Source organism: Emydura macquarii, unplaced genomic scaffold (genome assembly GCF_026122565.2).
Source record: "Emydura macquarii macquarii isolate MOO-44397 ecotype Brisbane River unplaced genomic scaffold, CSIRO-AGI_Emac_v2 contig_3689, whole genome shotgun sequence".
Lineage (NCBI taxonomy): Eukaryota > Metazoa > Chordata > Testudines > Chelidae > Emydura > Emydura macquarii.
Window position 1 is genome coordinate 69,604 of NW_027133826.1, and position 25,317 is coordinate 94,920.

Below are 25,317 nucleotides of genomic sequence, written 5' to 3' on the forward strand. Positions count from 1 at the left end.
TAAATTAATAGTTTTTGAGCATTGCTCTCTCAGAAATCACATCCCCACCTTACATAGCTTGCCGGCAAAAGCTTTAATGGAAACATAATGGGAAGAAGACCATTCAAAAGAAATCAAGGAAATGAAATGCTCAAAAACTACAATAAAGCAGAGTTAAGGTAGCCCAGCACTATCTCATGCCCTTCCAGCATGTGGATGGTGGTGAAAGTTAAAACCTATGAAACCAGAAAATGAAGAACTAAGCTACATACTACCCCTGCAATGCCCCTTAATTCTGTCCCTACCCCCAACCCTGCAGCTGGCAAATGTCACTGGGAATAGGTCACAGTTATGGTAATGCAAAGGTTTACCAACTACCCAGGGAAGTGGCAAATTTTCCAACACTTGAAGTCTTCAAGTTAAGACTGGGTGCCTCTATGGAAGATGTTTCCATCAAAACACAAGGTATTCAGCTCACTACAATGGCAACTGGATGAAACTATATTATAATAGACCAGATGGCCTAAAAGTATCTCCTGGCCTTAAAATGTGTTGATCAATAATTAACAGGAAGAAGGACTGAGAGAACATGCCATTGTTTGTGTTGTCTTCTATAGATTTGAATATCAGCATATGCGTGCACGCCAGTTATGTGCACGGTGTCAGCTGTAGCTTTAACTAAACGGCAGAGGGAAAAGCTGTGACTACGACATGCACGTGAAACTTGAAGGAACAGATTTTCCTCATTTCAGTGCTGAGTGTTGTAGGTTGTGTCAATGGTGCACAAAGGTGCGTTCTTGCCACGAGGATTGTCAGCAATCTAGTGGCACACATGTTAGTGGTCACCAATGATCAGTGAGGTGTAAACGAAGGCAATGACGCAGAAGGAATCCTCAGTGCAATGGTAAAGGGGTGGTAACATTATGAAAGTCTGAGATGGATTGTGCGCAGTAGGCTCAGTGGATGAGCGCAGGCCAGGTGTAGGTAGCTTCTGTTCACTACACCGGACCTAACTCCAAGTTCTGCCTTAGCAAAGAGAAGCTGTTAGACTTTCTGCTATGCTGCTCCTGTGCTCTCTTCCCAGTGTTTTGTAGCGGGGAGGGCAGAGTGCTAGTATCCGTGTCATTGGCCTGCTGGGGCATTGCTGAGACTGGGCAGAGTTGAGTTGCATTGTGAGATGTCGTGAAACTTAACTCTTTATTTCCCCCTCTAATAGCTGAGAGACAGGAATCCTTACCCAACAAGGTCACATTCTCATAGTTCTCCTGCATGACATCTCTGTAGAGGGCTCTCTGAGCAGGGACCAGCAGAGCCCACTCTTCCCTGGTGAAATACACAGCCACCTCCTCGAAGGTCACCAGCCCCTGAAAGAGCAAGAGCCCCCCACTCACTACCTGCTGCCCATTCACAATCCAACTATTCATGGGGAGTGGGGCCAATCACATGGAAGCCCTGGGAGGCAGGCAGGCAGCACAGTCCCACCCCACCCCATCACAGTAACCAGGAAGCTTCAGGGTGAGAAGAGAAAAAGAGCCGCTCACCCCTTCTAGCACACTGAGGTGGCCGGGATCTTCACATTCACCACTAGCCTACCAGATACAGGAGATGGAGCCCCCAGTAGGGCCCAGGGACAACTCCGGCTGGGAATCGCAACACCCTCCCCATTGCCAGCAGTCAGATGGGCAGGGATGGGGAGTCTTCCCTGGGCCTCACTGGTGGGTGCCCCTTTATCTCACAGCAGCTTCTGGCTAGTAGGTCTAGGCTCCCAACTCCAATATTGGTCAGTTTTCCCAGCCCAGTCCAGGATTTTTTTTCCCTGTTTGATAAATTAGGGAATTCCCACTCACAAACCCCATGGGTCTGGTTCCTAGGATCTAGGTCCCACAATAAACAAATCCCAGCAGGTTTGTCACATTCTTTCTCCCTCCCTACCCTGTATATTTCCTGTCCCCTCCAACCTCCAGACCAACCCCCCAGAAGTGCCCACTTCCTATGTAGTTACTGCCCTTCTCCCTCCAACAGGAACCCGCCAGCCACTCCCTGATAATCCGTACCTCAACTGGCTCCACCGCAGACATTTCCCTTCCCTGGTCCCTGGAAGGATGGAATGATCAGGAGCAAAACAGGGATGTTATGCTGCAGCCTGTTAGGGCAAAAAAAGGCAATTGGTGACATGTCAGAACAGGAAAATATTTTACATCACAATTCCCCCAGGCTCTTTTCCTGCAAAGTGATGTTCTTGAGTGTCATGCAAACAGAAAAATTCAAAACACAATTAGCAATGGGGGTGACGGACTTTATCTACCCAGACATCTATTAGAAAAGGAATTCAACCAAACACAAAATGTTCAATAAATTCTTGGAATGTACTAGGGAGTAGAGACACCCATCTCTTTCAGCAGATGGAATAAGTAACAGGAGGACAGCCATTTTAGACTTGATTCTGACTAACAAGAAGGAGTTGGTTAGGAAACTGAAGGTGGAAAGCAATATGGGCAAAAGTGGTCATAAAATGATGATTTCATGATTCTATGAGAGGGAAGGCATGAGAGTAACAGAATAAGGACAACAGACTTAAAAAAGACAGACTTTAACGAACTTGGAGAACTGGTAGGTAAGTCTCACTGGAATAAAATCGGACGTGAAAAAAGAGTTCTGGAGATCTGTCAGTGTCTCATGACAATATTTAAGCAGCAACAGCAAACTCCCACAATCTGAAGGAAAGATGGAAAGAATAGTAACGGTCAATATGGCTCTGTCAGGAGATCTTTAGTGACAAGAAAATGAAAAGGAATCCTAAACACATTGAATCATAGACAAATTGCTACGGATGAGTGCAAAAGAATAGCACAAGTATGTAGGGACAAAATCAGACACATTAATTCACCAAATGAGTTACACCTAGCAAGTGACATGAAATGCAATAAGATAAGGGTTCTATGCGTATATTAGGAGCAAGAGATGGGTGGAGGAAAGTGTAGGTCCTCCACTTACCAGGGAAGGAGAGCTTATAACAGATGACATAAAGAAGACTAAGGTGTTTAATGCCTTCTTACATTCATTAAAAAAGTTTAATTGTGACCAGATACTTACAACAATTACTATTAACTAAGAGGGGGAAGGAACAGAAACCACAATGGGGAAATAAACAGGTTAAAAATATTTAGATAAATTAGATATAGTAAAGTCAGCAGGGCATAATTAAATTCATCCCAGAATACTTGAGGAATTAGCTAAAGCAACCTTGGAACAGTTAATTATCTTTGACAGCTCCTGGAGGATGGTGAGGTCCCACAAGACTGCAGAAGGACAAACATAATACCTATCTTTAAAAAGGGGAATTTGGGGAATAAAGACTGGTCAAGCCTTACTTCAATACCTGGAAAGGAAAATATGTTCTCCTTTCTTCCATTTGTCAGGATCCTGAACTCGACCATCTCATGGTCACTGCTGTTCAGGTTACCACCCACTTCTACTTCCCCTACCAAGTCCTCCCTGTTTGTGAGCAGCAGTTCAAGAAGAACACGGCCCCTAGTAGGTTTCTCCAGCACTTGAACCAGGAAGTTGTCCACAACAATCTCCAAAAACTTCCTGGATTGTCTGTGCTCTGCTGTATTGCTCTCCCAGCAGACATCAGGGTGATTGAAGTCCCCCATGAGAACCAGGTCCTGTGATCTGGAAACTTTCACTAGTTGTCTGAAGAAAGCCTCATCTACCTCATCCTCCTGGTCTGATGGTCTATAACAGATACCCACCACGATATCACCCTTGTTGCTCTTGCCTTTCAACTTAACCCAGAGACTCTCAACAGGCTTTTCTCCAATTTCATACTAGAGCGCTGAGCAATCATATTGCTCTCTTACATACAGTACAGCTCCTTCACCTTTTCTTCCCTGCCTGTCCTTCCTGAACAGTTTATACCCATCCTTGACAGTGCTCCAGTTGTGAGAGTTACCCCACCAAGTCTCAGTTATTCCAATCACATCTTAGTTCCTTGACTTTGCCAGGACTTCCAATTCCTCCGGCTTGTTCCCCAGGCTTCTTGCATTCATGTACAGGCACTTAAGATAGCCAGCCGATTACCCTACTTTCTCAATGTGCATCAGGAGGCCTCCCCTGTTGACCCCTCCTCTTTGCACTTTCTCTTGGTGTCCCACTTATCTCTGGGCTGAGGTCCCCGCCCCCCAGAGAACCTAGTATAAAGCCCTCCTCGCTAGGTTAGCCAGCCTGCCTGTGAAGATGCTCTTCCTTCTCTTCGTTAGGTGGATCCCATCTCTTTCTAACAATTCTTCTTCTTGGAACAACATCCCATGGTTGAAGAATATAAAGCCCTCTCTATGACACCACCTGCGTAACCACGCATTTACTTCTGAAATTCAAGGGTCCCTACCTCGGCTTTTTCTTTGAACAGGGAGGATGGATAAGACCACCACTTGAGCCTCAAACTCCTTTATCCTTCTTCCCAGAGTCATGTAGTCTGTGGTGATCCGCTCAAGGCTGTTCTTGGCAGTATCACTGGTACCCACATGGAGAAGTAAGAATGGGGTAGCAGTCAGAGGGCCTGATAAGTTTCGGCAGACTCTCCGTCACATCTTGAATTCTAGCTACAGGCAAGCAGCACACTTCTCAAGTTTCCCGGTCCGGATGGCAAATGGATGACTCTGTCCCCTTTAGAAGAGCATCCCCAACCACCACCACCCGTTTCTTCCTCTTGGGAGTGGTGGTAGTGGAACACCCATCCCTAGGACAATGCATCCCATACCTTCTGATCAATGGGGTCTCCTTTTGATCCCTTCCCTCAGATGAATCTTCCAAACTCTGTAGTATCTGTGCAGAGAACCTGAAAACTATTGCTTATCTCTAACTGCACTGGGGTATATGGGTTCTCCTCTTTCTTCTTCTGGAGGTCACATGCTGCCAATTTTCTTCCCCGTTCTTCAGTTTCCCCTGCCCTGTCCTCTCTGATTCTTCCACATGCTGCGTCTGCTGTAGCAAATCATAACTCCTATCCATAAAGTCTTCATTTTCTCTGATGCAACGCAGAGTTGATAGTTGGGTCTCTAGCCATTTAACTTTATCTTCCAATATGGAGACCAGCTTGCACTTCATACACATGAAGTCGCTTCTATCCTCTGGAAGAAAGACAAACATGGCACATCCTGTGCAGGTCAGAACAGCTGATCACTTACTTTCCATATTATCTTTCCTCGGAGAGCCTCTTCAGAGGCTGTATTTCCTGCTCAGCTAGGCCTGAAAGGTAAAACCCTGTATGGGAACTTCCAGGCATACTTCCTCTGTTTGCTTCTCTCTTCGCAGCTCAAATACAAATCATGCCAAAGCAATCTAATTTCTGGCTTTCACAGAGGTACTAGCCTTATGAATCCGAGGCACATCACAGACATGATGGATCTTGATTTTAGTAAGGCTTTTGACACAGGCTCCTATGAATTCTCATAAGTAAAGTAGGGAAATGTGGTGTACATGAAAGGACTAAAACATGGGTGCATAACTTCTTGAAAGACGGTACTCAGAGTAATTATTAAGGGTTTGCTGTCAAACTGGCAGGATGTGCCTAATGTGGTCCCCCAGGAACCAGTCCTTCATCTGGTACTATTCAGTATTTTCATTAATGGCTTGGATACTGGAGTGGAAAGTATGATTGCAGTAAAGTAAAATTGCAGATGAAACCAATCTGGGAGAGGTTGCAAAGCACATTGGAGAACAGGATTAGAATTCAAAATGACCTTTATAAATTAGAGAATTGATTGGAATGAACAAGATGAAATTCAATAAAGATAAGTGCAAAGTATTACATGCAGGGAAGGAAAATCATATGCACAACTACAAAATGGAGACTAACTGGCTAGGGGGCAGCACTACTCAGAATGATCTAAGGCTTATCGTGGATCACAAATGGAAACTGAGTCAGCCATGTGAGTCAATTGTGAAAAAGGCTAGTTCAGTACTGGAATAGGTTACCAAGGGAGGCTCTGGAATAGCCATCAGCAAAGGATTTTAAGGGCAGGCTGGACAACTCAGTGGTAGGGGCTGGACTAGATGACCTCTCAAGGTTCATTCCAGCCCTATATTTCTATTATTCTATTCTGGGGAAATGTTTGGTCATCTTATTACAGCACTGACCCGGCCCCTCCCACCAGCACCAAGCCACTGAGACTTTTTGAAAACCTCCCAGTAACAAAGTTTGGAAACCAACTGAAAGACAAGAGCAGAACCAAAAGAAGTGACTTCAGGGGATTCCCCCTTACACTGTCCCCAGGGCTGCACACTCCCACAGCAGGGGGTTCAGGGAAAGTCAGGAATTGGCTTTTCCTCTCCCTGCATCTCACCTTGTACACAGGAAAGTGAATCTGCCCAGGAATGCTGCAATAATTATGTGGGGGCAGGCAAGAGATGTGGGAATCTCTCTCCCCAATTATTTCTCCCACTGCCTCATTCAGTCTCTCCTTTTTCTCTTTGTGTCTCCCTTTCCCTGGCCTCCTCCTTCCCCCACAGCTGACAGACAGCCATTCCTGGGTGTTCACTCTCCCATGGCTGGATCCGTTCCTGCCATCGCTAAGGGGAGGAGAGATGTGGAATGAGGAGGGGCTGTTTGTGCAGAGTCACTTTCTTGTCCACCCCCAGCAAGCTCCCTGAGGTCTCTATCAATCATCTAGAGTCGCTGGCTGAGATGTTGGTGTGGGCAGAGCCTATGGCTGGCCTCGGGGGTTAATTACAGCTGGAGAAAGTCCTTACTTTGGCTAGGCACAGAGGAGGTTTTACTCAAGGTCACTCCCTAGCCCAGCCCCACCAGGGGGGCAGCAGCTGCTCAGCTTGAGCTCCCAGATCACAATGGAGCCAGCAGCATCTGACCCAAGAAGCTCAATCCCAATATCCTGGAAGCAGAGAAAGTCAGAAAATCAGTAGCTTTCCTCGCTTCTGCAATAACTGAGACACCCTCCGCAGAGGGATAAATCCTGATCTATTCACTCCCATGTTAATCTGGAGTCACTCCCTGTTCTTCCTTTCAGTTACTCTGAGTTAACACTGGTCTCTGAGAGACCAGAAACATGGCTCACTAGGGATGAGTCCAGAGTCCTATCCTCCTTCCTTACTTCCTCCACTTCTGAGGATTCACAGCAACAGTTTTCCCTCCAAAATATGGAGTTTTGAAAAGCAGAAGAGAAGCAAAATCTGTGCTGGTTTCATACCAGTATTTGATAAATAGATAGAAAGTTATCAGCAGCCCCTGCCAGCCATTCACACAGGTGGAAGTAGCTGTTGGGGTAAGGCCTCTATGCAGAACACACCAAGGACTGCAAGCACAGAGAGTACCTAGATCGGCAGAGAACGAGATATTTTTTGTACTGTTCCTGCATTTTATCACATACTCCTCACTGTGCCCCTGCCCTTCATCACCTATATGTATTCATGCCCCTCACAACGTATCTTTCTTATTTGTTGAGACCACTTAAGCCTCACCCCTCCCCTCCCCACCATATGTGGAGTTGTTTTTCCCCAAGATACAGAGAACTGTTTTTGATGATTAGTTTAAATCAATTTAGTCCATCTTGATGAGTGAAATGTATTTAAGAAACTGCTGTAATAATTGTATTTTGAAGCTGCTTATTCAGCTCTTCCCAAGGTGTTGTTAAATAAATTGCTTAGCATTATGGGTATGGCTGGATTCTCTGGAGAAGAATTCCTTTTGCTTAACAATCCTGGCTCAGCGAGCAGAGTGCAGTTGGTGACCCTCGGGAACCCCCACGACCAAGAATAGAGGAGAGTACATTTTATCTTGCCACCTCTAGTGCGCACCTTGGTCGGGGCTTTCCCAGAGACCCCCTCTGCACCCCTTTTTGGTCCGAACGATCTATACAAGCGCACAGATAAGAGGACTACGCAATATTGTAGTCTAAACAGGCAGGAGGACTGGTGCGAGAAATCGCAGAAAAGACTGCACTGAGTGCACGGAAAGGGCACTGCAGGAAGTTGTCCCTGGTCAGGACGGTGCCGGGTGCATAAATCACACCACAGCTACACTGAGCACAAAGACTGCTAAAGGCAGAGATTGTGTTGCAGGACACTGGGTATAGGTGCTATACCGCAAGAATCAGCTAGCTGTGTTGTTAAAAGGAATTCCAATGGCGTCCCCACAGAGGGGGGAGATTGTTGACTCTTTTATTAGGAAACATGAGAAAGTGCAGAAGGGAATGGTTAAGGACAGATGGAAGAAGGATGTGAATACGAGGGACGGTTTCCTGTGGAGGTCTGGTCAGATGAAAGGAAAGCTAGAGAAAGGAGTTGTGATTTTGTGCTATGACTATGGAAAGAAAGTAGAAGAAAATAGTGCACTCTGGAAATCTGTTAATCAGAGAAATCCCAAAAGGATGCCTTAAGCTGTCAAGTAAATTATTTAAAGAAGGAAACTGATGCCGTGAAAAAGAAGCTACAAGCCTGTAACTCCTCCACGCACCGCATATCTGCAGCCATGTGCCGGATGGATGATCCAGATCCTGAAAACGAAAATAATGAATACTCAGGGGAAGTTAACTGGGAGGATCTTGTCCGAAGAGTCTGGGAATGGGAACTCGCAAGATCTGAGGGTGACCAGAATAGCTGGCCTCCCCCTTATAACTCGAGTTCTGATGCCAGCACTCCCCTGGCCCCCTCCAACTAACTATATGCTGGATGGGTCAGGAAAGTCAGGACACTTATAAATACATTCCCCTCAGCACTGAGGAAATGTGCAGTCTGTTAAAAGACCTCCCTGATTTAAAACCCAATGATCCAAACCTCGCATTCTGGAAATAGATCACTCAGATAGTAGCCACTTATACTTTGCACCCTAGAGATCTACACATACTTACAAAAACAAAATACCCCAGCTTCTCTTGGGCTATGCTTACTGCAGATGGGTACCATAATGGCACTCCGGCCACTGTAAAATTTGACTCAGAAGGGGTTATGAATGCCCCTCCCTACCCGACTGTGTCACCAGGAAATCCCGCCCCATTCGGCCACCTGACATCCGGTCCCTCCTCGGGTTATGACTTCCTGGTCAAGATGGGCACCTACCCGGAAGCGGGGTGGTGCGACTGCCCTCCGAGAATGCCTCCTGACTGCTCCCCACCAATGGGAGAGAGTTTTGCCCCAGGAGCTGGGATTGGCCCAGCAAGGGTTTTTTAATTTGTGCCAAGAGCTGGGATTGGTCCCGCGAGGGTACAGGGAGGAGCGGGGCGCCCCTACCCCCAAGCAGAGCGGGCTTAGGCCGTCCCAGAAGGGAAAGGTGCACCACTGGGGCGGCGCAGCCCCCCGGAAGTTTTGGGGCCCTTAAAACGTCTCGTTTTCGAGACCGCGTGGTTCACAGCTCATGGAAAAATGCCAAGAGGGGAACATGGCAAAATTTGTTTTGGCTCCTAAGTTCTTGGCCCCCAGGCATAGAAAGCGCCGCATTAGCGAGGAGGACACCCCTTTGGCCCGGCCTTTGTTCAACACGCTGGAGCCCGACGAGCCTGACAGCCTCACGCTGTCCATGGAGGAGTCGCCAGTGGGGCAGGCCGAAGGAAGAGACGCGGCACAGGTAAAGGAACGAGCATGATTCCAAAATCAGAATAGAAGACACAGAAACTGAAACCTCAATGTAAAAGTTAAGGCTGAAGGAAATGTCATATGCAGTTTGTACCTTGGGAAAACCTGATCAGCAAGAAGATTCAGAGGAATAATGTTTTCAAGCCTTGTAAGCAACAATCTTACACAGTTAAATGAACACAAAGTAGACAAAAAAAACCACACTGTGAAGAGCAAAATAATGCTGGACAGGAAAGCAAGGGGATGCGAAGGAACAAGACAAATAAATGTTAAATTTGCATCTTCTCCAATATTTTTTAATCGTTATCTTTCTAAGAAATGTGAAGGTAGCTGGAAATTCCATTGATAACCTAAACGTCTCATTAGAGTTCACATCTGTGCTAAATGAAAATAAACATGACAACTGACAACTCAATCTGTTACAACAATACTTACGTTAAATGTTACTATGCAATTACATACACTTTGATTCTGGTCCCTGGATTAATAGGGAACGGTTTAGCTCTGTGGGTCTTTTATGGCTACATGAAAGAAACTAAAAGGGCTGTGATATTTATGATCAATCTAGCCATTGCTGATTTAGCACAGGTTTTATCCCTGCCTCTAAGGATTTTTTCTATTACATGTCTAGAACATGGCCCTTTGGAGGAGGCATCTGCATATTTTGTTTCTACCTTAAGTATGTAAATATGTATGAAAACATCTACTTCTTGGTTTGCATCAGCGGAAGACGATTTTTGTTTCTTATGTACCCCTTCAAGTTCAATGATTGCAAACGCATATATGATGTGTACATCAGTATCGCTCGGTGGATTGTAGTCTGCATTGGCTGTTTGCCTTTTCCTCTTCTAAGATTTAACCATAGTGAGATGAATATCAGTAATAAGTGCTTTGCAGACCTCCCCATAAATGATATTAAATTTTCCAACGCCATTGTGATGATGACCATAGGTGAGCTGATTGGGTTTGTAACCCCCCTGCTGATAATTCTGTATTGCTCTTGGAAGACTATCCTATCATTAAAAGAAAAGAATTCCATTTCCCATGACTTTGAAGAGAAAAAAAAGGCTTTAAAGATGATCCTCACCTGTGCTGTGGTATTTCTGATTTGCTTTGCACCTTATCATATCAGTTTTCCTTTAGATTTCCTTGTTAAATCACATCAGAAAAAAAACCCACATGTCCGAAATGTGATTTCAATATTTCATGCAGTGGCTTTGTGTCTTGCCAGTTTGAATTCCTGTGTAGACCCAGTCATATACTACTTTACTACAGATGAATTCAGAAGACGACTTTCAAGACAAGATTTGCAAGACAGTATTCAGTTACACAACAGAAGTTATGCGAAAAAGCATTCCAGAACTGTGTGATAGGTAAAGTGGTAGGATATTAACATTGCACTTTCAGAAATGATTGAAAAAACATGAATGTTCAACATCATATTCTTGTGGCCCAGCACATCGGGGAAAATTCTGAGGTCCTTTCTCAGGCAAACATCTGTTGATTTCAATGATCATTTGACTGATTTAAAAACTGACAAAGGACTTGAGGCTTTCACCTTTTTCTTGCAAAATTGTTGTGAATATTGAATTTAAACAACGTATTATGTGTATTATAAAAAGAATTGATATGGTGCCCAATCCTGAACTGGCCAAACCAGAATGAAATAGCTTCGTTTATGTGAGACTGATGAGTTTAAGGTTGGGATTTCACTTGTTGAATAGAGGTCAGGCCAGAGTACTAACTCTGCATCCAGCTGTTGCTGTGTGTAGGACAGGAAGTGTAAAGGATGTGACCTACCACCACCCTCCTGTATCAGCTTTCAGCCACGTGGTATGCAACGTATCAGATGAAATGTGTGTAGTAAAAACCTGTGGGGGAAAAACGTGTTTAAAAAAAAAACAACAAAAAAAACAGGAATGTTTGAGGCAAGGGTCTGACTTACCAACACCCACCCCACAGAATTCCAAGAAGCCAGCCAGGGGCTAGAGTTATCTGGGGGAGTCTCGCTTACAGTAAGGATCAGGCTTGTTAGCTGTAAATAAAAGTATTGAAAAGGGGCTTTGTGACTATCTGTGTTTCTCTAAGATGACCTGTGTGGGCCTTATGTGTATATATGTTTCCAGGTGGCGGCATGTCTTTTCAATAAAAAACCTTTTTTGTGAGAACCCAGCTATTGTGTCTTTGTGTATTTACAGCAAAAAAGCTGAAATGTGTGTAGTAGAAGAAAAAACAAAAACAAAACAAAACAAAACAAAAAAAAAAAACCCCAAACAAACCAGGAATGCTTGAGACATGGGCCTGACTGACCAAACTCTTGTTTTCACCAGGGGTTAGAGTTATCAGGTAATAGGTCTGCAGGGCCTTACTTACAGTAAGGGGCAGGGGGAGATATGGGGGGTAACTAAATGCTATTGGACAGTTTTGAAATAAAGCCTCAGGAATTGGTGGGTCATGACAGTTTTAAAATTGTATATTAACAACCACCAAAATAAAAATCACACACCTTTCATATTTTTAAAAAGCATTTGTTGTAATAACAACCAATGTTATCTGTAGAGTGTGTGCTGGGGTTGTGGTACAAACATTTTTATTTTAAGCATTAAAAAACCCCCAAGCCATTCATTGATGTTTGCAAAGGGGTATTATCTATTTTCCCATCACTGGCAGGCCTTTATTTTAAACAATGTTAGTGAAAAATGTATAGGTGTTAGGGTGACTGGTAATCCTTTAAGCAACAAACAATGGGAGGATATAATTGTATGCATTATGTAGTTGTTAATATTCATTTATAGGTGTTACGTAACCAGATAAGGGTCTATAGGGTGCTGTTGGAAATGTATACATTTACATACAGTTATGGATAAAAGAATTATTAAGTAACCCCATGTGGAAACATGAAGTTTGTCACAAAAGCAGTTTGAGCATGCAGCTGAAGGCTAAGGTCTGGGCGGCGTTTTCTCTGAAGCTAAAATCAAGATAGCAAACTGTCCTATGGCCTCTTTCTTTTGACTGAAGCTGTATTTTTCCATTTTAACAAGGAGCTAGTCTGTGTTTTCTTATACACCCGCCACTCTCGCTGCACACTCCCAGCGTGGAGGTGGAAAGAGCAGGCAATAAAGGATAGCAGGTTTGATTATTTTTAACATATGTTGTTTTTTGTTCATCCTATTCTTACCAAGAATGCTAGGTGTTTTTATTGCAGTGTGATCTAGTGATTATGGAATCCAACCTTTCAAGCAGCCTTTCATCAGGGCAAGATAAAGCCCCTATTTTAACTATATAGTGGGGGGTTTAATAGTTTGCAGGATGTCATACTAACGCAAATTATGCTTGTCTTTTATTTAAAAGATGCACCTGTGCCTGCTTGTTTGTACCCTGTGGTGGAAGGTAAATATTTGCAATTGTGTTTTATTTTTAAAGTTGTGCAAAGAGTGGTGTTTTTCATGCTTGAATTGAGCTATGTTAAGCAGTGTGGTTTTTTTAAAAGAATTTTGCTGTGGGGTAATGTGAGGGTTAATAACTGCTTGGAGGAACTTAGTTTGAACACGTGCTGATATGTTTTTAAAAACTGGTGGGTGTAGGGGTAGAGATTAATGGTGATTTTACTGCACATTTTGGTTTTGAGGCTAGTGGCAAGCTAGGGGTAAAATCTGTGTTTGCTGTAATGACTGAAATAGTATTTTATTTTAAAAGCTGATACAACCATTTATAATCATGTTGTTTTTGCTTTACAGCACGGTCAAAACCTGAAAGAAGTTTAAGCCGAGAAAGAAAAGAGGAAAATTCACCACTGTCAGAGCCTGACAGAAAGATGAAGTCCAGTAAATATATTTTAAACAAATGTTTAGCTAGTGTGCTAAAGTTTTTTTCTAAAAACGTTATATCTGATGCTAAATTGGAACATTCGTTTTCCTAATCAGGCACAGCCTGCTTTCCTGACGCTGTTGTAGTTGGAGTTCCAAGGACACCTCCAAAGAACTAACAATACCCCAGCCTCGTAGTAGCAGATTTCTGGTTCTTTGGAGGTGTCCTTGGAACTCCAACTACAACAGCACATTCTAACTGCCTTTTAGCCTTCAGCTGCATGCTCAAACTGCCTTTGTGACAAACTTCATGTTTCCACATGGGGTTACTTAATAATTCTTTTATCCTTAACTGTATGTAAATGTATACATTTCCAACAGCACCCTATAGACCCTTATTTGGTTACGTAACACCTATAAATGAATATTAACTACATAATGCATACAATTATATCCTCCCACTGTTTGTTGCTTAAAGGATTACCAGTCATCCTAACACCTATACACTTTTCACTAACATTGTTTAAAATAAAGGCCTGTCAGTGATGGGAAAATAGATAATACCCTTTGCAAACATCAGTGAATGGCTTGGGGTTTTTTTAAATGCTTAAAATAAAAAAGTTTGTAACACAACCGCAGCACACACTCTACAAATAACATTGGTTGTTATTACAACAAATGCCTTTTAAAAATATGAAAGGTGTGTGATTTTTATTTTGGTGGTTGTTAATATACAACTTTAAAACTGTCATGACCCACCAATTCCTGAGGCTTTATTTTAAAACTGTCCAATAGCATTCAGTTACCCTCATCTCTCCCCCCGCCCCTTACTGTAAGTAAGGCCCTGCAGACCTATTACCTGATAACTCTAACCCCTGGTGAAAACAAAGGTTTTGTGAGTCAGGCCCATGTCTCAAGCATTCCTGGTTTGTTTGGGGTTTTTTTTTTTTTTTTTTTTATTTTCTTCTACTAAACACATTTAAGCTTTTTTGCTGTAAATACACAAAGACACAATAGCTGGGTTCTCACAAAAAAGGTTTTTTATTTAAAAGACATGCCGCCACCTTGAAACGTATATACACATAAGGCCCACACAGGCCATCTTACAGAAACAGATAGGTACAAAGCCCCTTTTCAATACTTTTATTTACAGCTAACAAGCCTGATCCTTACTGTAAGTGAGACTCCCCCAGACCTATTACCCGATAACTCTAGCCCCTGGCTGGCTTCTTGGAATTCTGTGGGGTGGGTGTTGGTAAGTCAGACCCTTGCCTCAAACATTCCTGTTTTTTTTGTTGTTTTTTTTTAAAACACGTTTTTCCCCCACAGGTTTTTACTACACACATTTCGTCTGATACGTTGCATACCACGTGGCTGAAAGCTGATACAGGAGGGTGGTGGTAGGTCACATCCTTTACACTCCCTGTCCTACACACAGCAACAGCTGGATGCAGAGTTAGTACTCTGACCTGACCTCTATTCAACAAGTGAAATCCCAACCTTAAACTCATCAGTCTCACATAAACGAAGCTATTTCATTCTGGTTTGGCCAGTTCAGGATTGGGCACCATATCAATTCTTTTTATAATACACATAATACGTTGTTTAAATTCAATATTCACAACAATTTTGCAAGAAAAAGGTGAAAGCCTCACTTTTTAAATCAGTCAAATGATCATTGAAATCAACAGATGTTTGCCTGAGAAAGGACCTCAGAATTTTCCCCGATGTGCTGGGCCACAAGAATATGATGTTGAACATTCATGTTTTTCAATCATTTCTGAAAGTGCAATGTTAATATCCTACCACTTTACCTTATCACACAGTTCTGCAATGCTTTTTCGCATAACTTCTGTTGTGTAACTGAATACTGTCTTGCAAATCTTGTCTTGAAAGTCGTCTTCTGAATTCATCTGTAGTAAAGTAGTATATGACTGGGTCTACACAGGAATTCAAACTGGCAAGACACAAAGCCACTGCATGAAATATTGAAATCACATTTCAGACATGTGGGGTTTTTTTCTGATGTGATTTAACAAGGAAATCTAAAGGAAAACTGATATGATAAGGTGCAAAGCAAATCAGAAAGACCACAGCACAGGTGAGGATCATCTTTAAAGCCTTTTTTTTCTCTTCAAAGTCATGGGAAATGGAATTCTTTTCTTTTAATGATAGGATAGTCTTCCAAGAGCAATACAGAATTATCAGCAGGGGGGTTACAAACCCAATCAGCTCACCTATGGTCATCATCACAATGGCGCTGGAAAATTTAATATCATTTATGGGGAGGTCTGCAAAGCACTTATTACTGATATTCATCTCACTAAAGTTAAATCTTAGAAGAGGAAAAGGCAAACAGCCAATGCAGACTACAATCCACCGAGCGATACTGATGTACACATCATATATGCGTTTGCAGTCATTGAACTTGAAGGGGTACATAAGAAACAAAAATCGTCTTCCGCTGATGCAAACCAAGAAGTAGATGTTTGCATACATATTTACATACTTAAGGTAGAAACAAAATATGCAGACGCCTCCTCCAAAGGGCCATGTTCTAGACATGTAATAGAAAAAATCCTTAGAGGCAGGGATAAAACCTGTGCTAAATCAGCAATGGCTAGATTGATCATAAATATCACAGCCCTTTTAGTTTCTTTCATGTAGCCATAAAAGACCCACAGAGCTAAACCGTTCCCTATTAATCCAGGGACCAGAATCAAAGTGTATGTAATTGCATAGTAACATTTAACGTAAGTATTGTTGTAACAGATTGAGTTGTCAGTTGTCATGTTTATTTTCATTTAGCACAGATGTGAACTCTAATGAGACGTTTAGGTTATCAATGGAATTTCCAGCTACCTTCACATTTCTTAGAAAGATAACGATTAAAAAATATTGGAGAAGATGCAAATTTAACATTTATTTGTCTTGTTCCTTTGCATCCCCTTGCTTTCCTGTCCAGCATTATTTTGCTCTTCACAGTGTGGTTTTTTTTTGTCTACTTTGTGTTCATTTAACTGTGTAAGATTGTTGTTTACAAGGCTTGAAAACATTATTCCTCTGAATCTTCTTGCTGAGCAGGTTGTCCTGAGTGTTGAAGTAACTTGCATAGGCCTTAAGCTTTGGTACGCTACGGATAATGTGTCTTATGGGTAGAAGGAGGGGGTGAAACAGAGAGTGAGAACAGTGCAGAAGAAAGAATGTAAACAGTACTGAGAAACTGAGAAAAACAGCAATTATTGTAGTTAAAAGTGCAGTCTGCTTTTGTCTTATGTCTGTAACCTTGACCAATGATAAGAAGTTTTTTCTGTGACCCTGTGATTTTAATTCTGTGATTCTAATACGGTTATAAATATATGTGAATATCTGCTTTTAGGCAGAGACCCTTACTGACTGTCAGTGGCTCTCTCCTTGCATATGCTTGTGCTTTTGTGCTAATAAACAAGTCTCAGATCTCTCATGAGCCTCAACTAAAATGCAGAGCGAAGCTTTGTTTCCTCCACATGAGGTACAAACTGCATATGACATTTCCTTCAGCCTTAACTTTTACATTGAGGTTTCAGTTTCTGTGTCTTCTATTCTGATTTTGGAATCATGCTCGTTCCTTTACCTGCGCCGCGTCTCTTCCTTCGGCCTGCCCCACCGGCGACGCCTCCATGGACAGCGTGAGGCTGTCCGGCTCGTCGGGCTCCAGCGTGTTGAACGAAGGCCAGGCCAAAGGGGTGTCCTCCTCGCTAATGCGGCGCTTTCTACGCCTGGGGGCCAAGAACTTAGGAGCCAAAACAAATTTTGAAGGCCTCACGGGGGTGGTGAAGGCGTCCATGTTCCCCTCTTGGCGTTTTTCCATGAGCTGTGAACCACGCGGTCTCGAAAACGAGACGCTTTAAGGGCCCCAAAACTTCTGGGAGGCTGCGCCGCCGCATTACTGCACCTTTCCCTTCTGGGACGGCCTAAGCCCGCTCCGCTTGGGGTAGGGGCGCCCCGCTCCTTCCTGTACCCTCGCGGGACCAATCCCAGCTCTTGGCACAAATTAAAAACCCTTGCTGGGCCAATCCCAGTTCTCAGTGCAAAACCCTCTCCCATTGGTGGGGAGCAGTCGGGGGGCGTTCTCGGAGGGCGGTCGCACCACCCCGCTTCCGGGTAGGTGCCCATCTTGACCAGGAAGTCATAACCCGAGGAGGGACCGGATGTCAGGTGACCGAATGGGGTGGGACTTCCGGGTGACACAGGCAGGTAGGGAGGGGCTTACAGTCACAGGACTGTTGATCGAAGGGCGGGGCTTACGTCACGTGGAGATTTGATTGATGGTAGGTCCTCTCACTACTTAACTCTCATCTACAGACAGCCCTCAACCTAGGTGTCAACCCAGGCTCTGACTATGAGTCAATCTGTATTTAGGCTTCTGAATATGAAGCAAGACAGGCTAAAGAAAAGAAAGATAAAGTCCCTCGTGTTGCTGCAGTAACAATCAAAAATAAAATTACCTGCCCCAACTGTAGTGCCTCTGGTCACATGCGGAGAGGCTGCCCAATCAGAGGGCAGGGTCGTGGTCGAGGGCAGGGCCACAACCATTCTGGGTTTCGTAATAACACCCCTCTGTCCCGACCCAGCCCTGCAACCCAGGTCCCCTCTGCACTCCTCCTTCCAATGCTATACTTGGGGGGGAGGGGTGGGACAATGGGCTGCTGGCTGCCCGAGCCACCCAGGTCTTTCTGGTACTGCACCTCCTGCTATTGTATCCCACCCCACTCATTCCTCTGCTAGCCCTTATGCCCACCTGAATAAATAAGAAAGGGTCAGGCTGCTTTGTGGAAGCACAAAAGCAAAGCCTGGTAGGCCTTACGCTGAAATAACTGATGAAAATGTAAGTTAGCATAACTATGGATGAAAAGATATACTGAAGACTGCTAATTGCTTTGTAAGCTGTTTTTGCCATTATCTACTTAAGTAATCTGTTTTTTTCTTGCACCTGTCTGTTCTTATACTCGCTCCTAGTTATACTTGTAACTGATAAGTGGTAATTGTTAGATTTGGGTCATAGATAAGGAAGTAACTGTCAGACTTGTCTTGTAAGGGAAATTCCACTAAGCGGTCTGATGTAAAGAGCTATTCTATATAAGCCATAGGCATTCACCTGGTAAGGGGGGGCTCCTGGTAACAGCACAGTAACCCTGCGCTGTCTGGGGCCTTCCCATGGCCATGTGTCTGTGTATGTCTGTCAAAATAAAGCTCAGCTCGATTTGACCCAAAAGAGAAGCTGTGTGATCTTTTCCACGACAGCTTGATTCAATGAATTGCTAGGACATTTCAGCCCCCTTGCCTGTCAGTTCTGCAGACACAAACAAAAACCTTGTAGACCACACCTCCAAGCATGGTTGGGGGGGGGCCAGCCATGCACAATTCTTGTGGACACAGGGGCTTCTGTCTCCATTACTGATCTTCCCCTTCCTATCACCAAACATCATGTCACCGTTTCGGAGGTGGGTGGCATGCATATCGCTGCATATAAAAGCCACCCAATTCTTGGTGAATCTAACTCTTTTTTTTTTGGGTGCAATCTTTTTATGTTGCTCCAAATGCTGAAGGGACCATACTAGGCACGGACGCCCTCTCTGATCTTTCCGCTACTTTAAACCTTGCTAAAAGTACTGTTACATTCACAGATAAGCTCTTGTGCACATATACAATATCCTTGCACAACAAACAGTCACTCTCCTCTGTTGCTGCTGCTAAACCTGCACCCCCCACTTGGAACGTTTTTAACCCTTTTCACAAGCTTTGTTCCAGGTTTCCCTCTGCCTGGGCTGAGGACAAACTGTCCTACAGTTTGGTACCTGAGCACCTCTGTCCTCCCATCCAGGTTACTGGTCAACTTCCTCCGCCTACCAAACAATATCCCCTCAAGCCTGAGGCCCAGGATGCGGTAGGTGATATTATACAATCCTTACACCAGCGGGGCATACTAGTCCCCTGTTCTTCCCCCACCAACTCCTCCATCTGACTTGTTAGGAAGCCTGATGGCTCTTGGCGTCTTACTATTGCCTACCGTACCGTTAATCAGTATGCTGATTAACTTGCTCCCATTGTTGCCGATACTTCGGTTGCCCTTTCGGGCCTTGACCTTTTCTTACTGTATTTTCACCGTGTTAGATATTGCTAATGGCTTCTGAAGCTTCCCCGTACATCCGGACTCTCGGCCTTGGTTTGCTTTTACCTTTGGCCTGACCCAGTTCACCTGGATCCAACTTGCCCAAGGTCATCATAACAGTTCCATCCTTTTCCATCGTGTTATGGCCAAAGCCTTGACTGGGATTAACTGGTTCTCTCTTAATTCCACCTGTCTAGAATATGTTGATGATCTACTACTTGCTTCCCCCACCCCCTCTGACCACCTGGTAGCTCTCCAGATGCTTCTGCAAGTTTTAGTGACTGCAGTTTTAAAAGCCAGTCCTCGTAAGGCTCAAGTTGCCTTGCCTTCCGTCCAATACCTAGGTTTTAACGTCTCACAGGACTCCAAGACCCTCACCTCCAATCATCAGATTGCCACTGCTGCGGCCCCTCACCTCACCATGGTGTGGGAGCTGTGCAAGATCATGGGCCTTTTAAATTTCTGTAGGCAATATATCCCATCATTTTCTTCCTTAGCGCAACCTATAAATGACCTCCTTAAGGGTGCCCTTGCCTCCTCTGACTCCATTCCTTGGACCCCGGAGCATGATGACTGTTTGGCTGAGCTTAAAACAGCCCTTCTCTCCACTCTGGCACTTGGTTTCCCCCACTCTTCTTTACCATTTGAACTCTGGATGCACATACAGGAGTGTCATGTTTCTACTGTGCTCACACAGACCCATGGCGATAGGGATTGCCCTGTAGCCTATTACTCTACATGCTTGGATCCTGTAGCCTTGGCCCTTAATCACTGCCTACAAGCTGTTGAAGCTTCTTGTTGAGCTCTTCCCAACGCTTGCTAAATAAATTGCTTCGTATTATCGGTGTGGCTAGAATCTCTGGAGAAGAATTCCGTTTGCTTAACAATTCTGGTGCAATTCTGGGGACGGCGAATAGGTAATGAAACCAAATGTGTGGCTTACTGCCCTACCTTCCGGGAAGGAACCCATTGAAATTCCTGGGCCCATCCACCTCTCATATTACCACGATAACATAGCTTCTCCCCTTCTGCCCACCCCCGGGAGCGGAATACGATTGCCTGCGTGCAAATATGCTGGATACAAGTGTACTTGGAGCTTCAAGCCTAAGGACTGTCCGCCCAGACCCAGCCAAATGTGCTCCATTTTCAGAAAATAATACAAAGAAACAAGACTTCACGGCCTTTCCCCTTGAGAGGACCAACCTCACTTTCTCCGTAGCCTTCAACGGTACCATTGATATCCAAAACATTTACAGTCACTCCACTGGTTTGGGAAATTTTACCTGTATTTGTAGCACCAGGTTTGAAAACGGTATACAACTCATTTTTGGGAAAGAAGTAATTCTAGGAGCAGGATGGACAGAACTTCCACCTTTGCTATGGGAGCCTGGAATGGAGGTATTGCCAAGAACTTTGCTCAAACCCAGCCAGATGCCTGGGATGCTTGGATGTAAGATGTTATAATTTAACTACCTGTGGTTATATCCCCTCTACCACCTGTCCTACATTCCACCCTATCCCTCCTGATGGTATAAGATGCTTTTACATGATGCAACTATGGTGTCTGTTAAGGTTAAATATGATTTGTCTAATTTTACTGTACCTTTACAAAATGTATGTTTTGATCACCCTAATTCTGTACAACGTTTAAAAGAACAGTTAAAGCTATTAGTGCACCAATATGCTGTCCGCGACCATGCAATAAAAAGAAAAAAGCGAGGCACCCTAGGTGACATTGGGGGGCTATTTGGAAGCACAAACTCCATGATAAACTCGCTTAACGCCAAAGCAGATAGGTCATAGAATGCCTGGGTCAAGAGCCAGACTATCCGGGCCCTAAAATACACCAATGCTGGCTTATTATATGCCCTGACTGCCATTGATGCAGCCATGGATGTGTTCTATGCAGTAATTAAACAATCCTCCAATATTACTGTTAATATGACTAAATCCCAATCTAAAGGACGTGCTTGTGATATATTAGCTTGTGATTTATTTAATATATTAAAAGAAGATATACTAGACATATGCTTTGGTTCCCCCCTTCTCACACCCTCTCCTCCTCTGCCCCTGCACACCTGGCAAATATATCTGTCCAGTTAGTTGTTGCACCCCCCCTTCTCCCTGAAGTCTCCTTCACACTCTCTCAATTTTCTTCTCGTATACCCTTTCGCTATCCCCGTCCATGTTTTTCCTTCTTTTTATTTTAAATCTGTTGGTTATGTGTCTAATAATATTGTTTATCAAGTAGGATCTATTGGCTATATGTCTCTCCCCCCAGTGGCGGCATGCTCATGACGACTTCAGATTGCTGTACAGAGACTGCTGATTATATTATCTGCTCTTGTTCTACTCCTCGCCCTTTGAACGTTTCTTCCACTGTGGTTACCACCATCTTTCCCTCCTGGATGCCCAGGCTGCTGTCCAAGTGTCTGTCACGCAGTGGTGCTTTATCATCACTGCAACGCATTACAACTACGGCCCACTTCGGTGTCCTGCCAATTCCTCCATGTGCCTGCAAACCACAGACTCCTTCTCCCTTGGTGACATTCATCTGCCTGGTTGTGTCTTCAGTGGAATGACAACACTTCCTTGGTGGTATGGCAATCTATATCTGGACAATACCCGTCCCACTAGCCAACAAACTGCTGGCTAAAGCGGTCCTTGCTACTGCCTCTGTGTCTGCCACAGTCCATAAGGACATTGTTAAAGGCTGCGTGAAGGTTCAGCTCGCCAACCAGATTATAACCGCTTGGAAGATTCGACTTCTGGTCCGTCCTATAACCTCATCGCCTCGTGGACCATCTCGCAGACAGCTGCCACTGCTGTTTCCCTCCTTGTCTTGTTTTTATCTCTGTGTGTGTTGTTATTTTAAGTATATGCTTGCTAATGCCATCTCCCTCACTGTCCTTGTTTCTTCCCCCTGCTTTACCCATACTCCTCCCCATACCTATGACCCCTTGCTCCTCGCCCTCACTCACAAGATTAATCACAAATATGATTACATTTAAAGTATTGACAGTATCTCACTCACAAAGTTTGACATGTCAAACAGAAGGGAATCTGTTGGGGTGAGGCCTCTATGCAGAACACACCAAGGACTGCAAGCACAGAGAGTACCTAGATAAGCAGTGAACACTGTGCCCTGCCCTCCATTATGTATATGTTGTGAGGGCCATGAACACGTAGCTTCCTTAGTTGCTGAGACCACTTCCCCTTCACCCTCCCCTCCCCACCATATATGGAGTTGTTTTCCCCAAGATACAGAGAACTGTTTTTGGTTTAAACCCATTTAGTCTATCTTGATGGCTGAAATGTATTTAAGAAACTGCTGTAATAATTGTACTTTGAAGCTGCTTGTTGATCTCTTCCCAACACATTGCTAAATAAATTCCTTAGTATTATCGGTGTGGCTGGATTCTCTGGAGAACAACTTTTGCCATGGGAGATGCTTCTTTAACAGGATACGACATGGAGGAGCCACCATTTAAAAGACAATTCCATGTCCAGTGACCCGCAAATAATGGCCACCAGGGATCCACCCCAGAGGCGATCTCAGCCCTGAAGGAAGCAGCCCCTCATGGAGACCATTCCTTATGGGGTTTTGGGACACTACTAGTGACTGTGGTAAGGACAAAGTGAGGGGCTAATACAGTCGTATGGAGATTCTCAGCCACTCCAGGCACTACCTGGGCAGCCAGCCACAGGTACAAAAATAGATTGTGCCAGACCAACCTGATCTCCTTTTTTAAGAAGATAAAAGATCTTTTAGAGAAAGGGAATGCAGTGGATCTAATTTACCTAGATTTCAGTAAGGCATTTGATACAGTTCCACATGGGGAATTATTAGTTAAATTGGAAAAGATGTGGATTAATACAAAAATTGGAAAGTGGATATGGAACTAGTTAAAGGGGAGACTACAATGGGTCATTCTGAAAGATGAACTGTCAAGTCTGGAGGGAGGTTACTAGTGGAGTTCCTCAGGGATCAGTCTTGGGATCAATCTTATTTAACCTTTTTATTACTGACCTTTACACAAAAAGGGGGAGCGTGCTAATAAAGTTTGTGGATGACACCAAGTTGAGAGGTATTGTTAATACAGAGAAAGATTGGGATATCATAAAACAAGAATCTAGATGAATTTGTACACTAAAGTACTAGAAATAGGATGAAATTTAATAGTGGAATGTGGAAGGTCATGCACTCAGGGACTAATGACAGGAAATATTGCTATATGCTGGGGATGCATCAGTTGGAAGTGACAGAGGAAGAGAAGGACCTGGGCATATTGATTGATCACAGGATGACTATGAGCCGCCATGATGTGGTCGTGAAAAAAGCTAATGAGGTTCTTGGATGCATCAGGCGAGGTATTTCCAGTAAAGATAGGGAGGTGTTAGTACCATTAGTTAGTACAAGGCATTGGTCAGACCTTATCTTGAATACTGTGTGCAGTTCTGGTCTCCCATGTTTAAGAAAGATGAATTCAAACTGCAACAGGTGCAGAGAAAGGCTACTAGGATGATCCAAGGAATGGAAAACCTGCCTTCTGAGAGGAGACTCAAAGCACTTGGCTTGTTTAGGCTAACCAAAAGAAGGCTGAAGGGAGAAATGATTGCTCTCTATATAAATACATCAGAGGGATAAATAGCAGGAAGAGAGAGGAATTATTTAAGGTCAGTGCCAATGTGCACACAAGAATCAATGGATATAAACTGGCCATCAGGAAGTTTAGACTTGAAATTAGACTAAGGTTTCTAACCATCAGCAGAGTGAAGTTCTGGAACAGCCTCCCAAGGGGAGCAGTGAGGGGTCAAGAAACCTAGCTGGCTTCAAGACTGAGCTTGATAAGTTTATGGAGGAGATGGTATGATGGGACAATCTAATTTGGCAATTGACTGATTTTTGACTACTGGAGCTAAATATGCCCAATGGCCTGTGATGGAATGGGTTCTGAGTTACTACACAGACTTCTTTCTGGGTGTCTGGCTGGTGAGTCTTGCCCACATGCTCAGGGTTTAGAGGATAGCTATATCTGGGGTCGGGAAGGAATTTTCCCCCAGGGCAGATTGGCATAGGCCCTGGAGTTTTTTACCTTCCTCTGCAGCATGGGGTACGGGTCACTAGCTGGTGGATTCTCTGTACCTTGAAGTCTTTAAATCATTATTTGAGGACTTCAATAACTCAGCCTTAGGTTAGGGGTCTATTACAGGAGTGGGTGGGTGAAGTTCTGTGGCCTGCTTTGTGCAAGAGGTCAGATTAGATTATCACAATGGTCCCTTCTAACCTTATAGTCTATGAGTGAACCCTCGTCCTGTGCCCCCCGAGGAAAAGCAAAGGGTCCAGCCAAGTGTCCTGTGAACAGCTGAGACACACCCTTCCCCCAAACAGGGGAAGACCTCTGGCTTCGGTGTACATTAAATATGGGTCAAATCACTTTCATCAGCCAACATTTTAATGGAGATAAAGGGGGAAAGAAATGAGTCTCCAATGAGAGGGATGCTCCAAGTCCTTCCAAAGGCCAGGGTGGTGTCATAGCAACGGCCATGCTGGGACAGACTGGCACCTCCCGCCTGCCACAGCAGCAAAGGGAGGGACCAGGCCAGGCAGGCGGCCATGAAGCAAGTAAGCTGTCTCCTCCCCCATCTGTCCTAGGTAGGAGCGACAGGTACACGGATGAAACGGAGGTTTAAGATGGGTGAGGTAGTATCTCCTTTTTGGACCAACTTCCGTTGGTGAGAGACACAAGCTTTTGAGCTTACACACAGGTCTTTTTTCAGCTCAACTAAAGA

At 44.2% G+C, this 25,317-nt stretch overlaps 1 protein-coding gene and 2 pseudogenes across 3 annotated transcripts in view; 1 reads left to right on the forward strand and 2 right to left on the reverse strand.

Moving 5' to 3' along the window:
• LOC137145939 (zinc finger protein 34-like) overlaps positions 1-25,317 on the reverse strand; it is a 45,725-nt gene that overhangs the window by 15,040 nt on the left and 5,368 nt on the right. For all 3 annotated transcript variants that reach the window (XM_067536935.1, XM_067536933.1, XM_067536934.1), the window contains exons 2-3: positions 2,034-2,122; positions 1,217-1,343 (exon numbers count right to left, since the gene is read on the reverse strand). In XM_067536935.1, coding sequence (XP_067393036.1) covers positions 1,217-1,343; positions 2,034-2,057 — 151 coding nt within the window. In that variant the 5' untranslated portion in view covers positions 2,058-2,122. The remainder of the gene's footprint in view (positions 1-1,216; positions 1,344-2,033; positions 2,123-25,317) is intronic.
• LOC137145941 (probable G-protein coupled receptor 174) lies at positions 9,952-10,937 on the forward strand (annotated as a pseudogene).
• On the reverse strand, positions 15,192-16,177 carry LOC137145940 (probable G-protein coupled receptor 174; annotated as a pseudogene).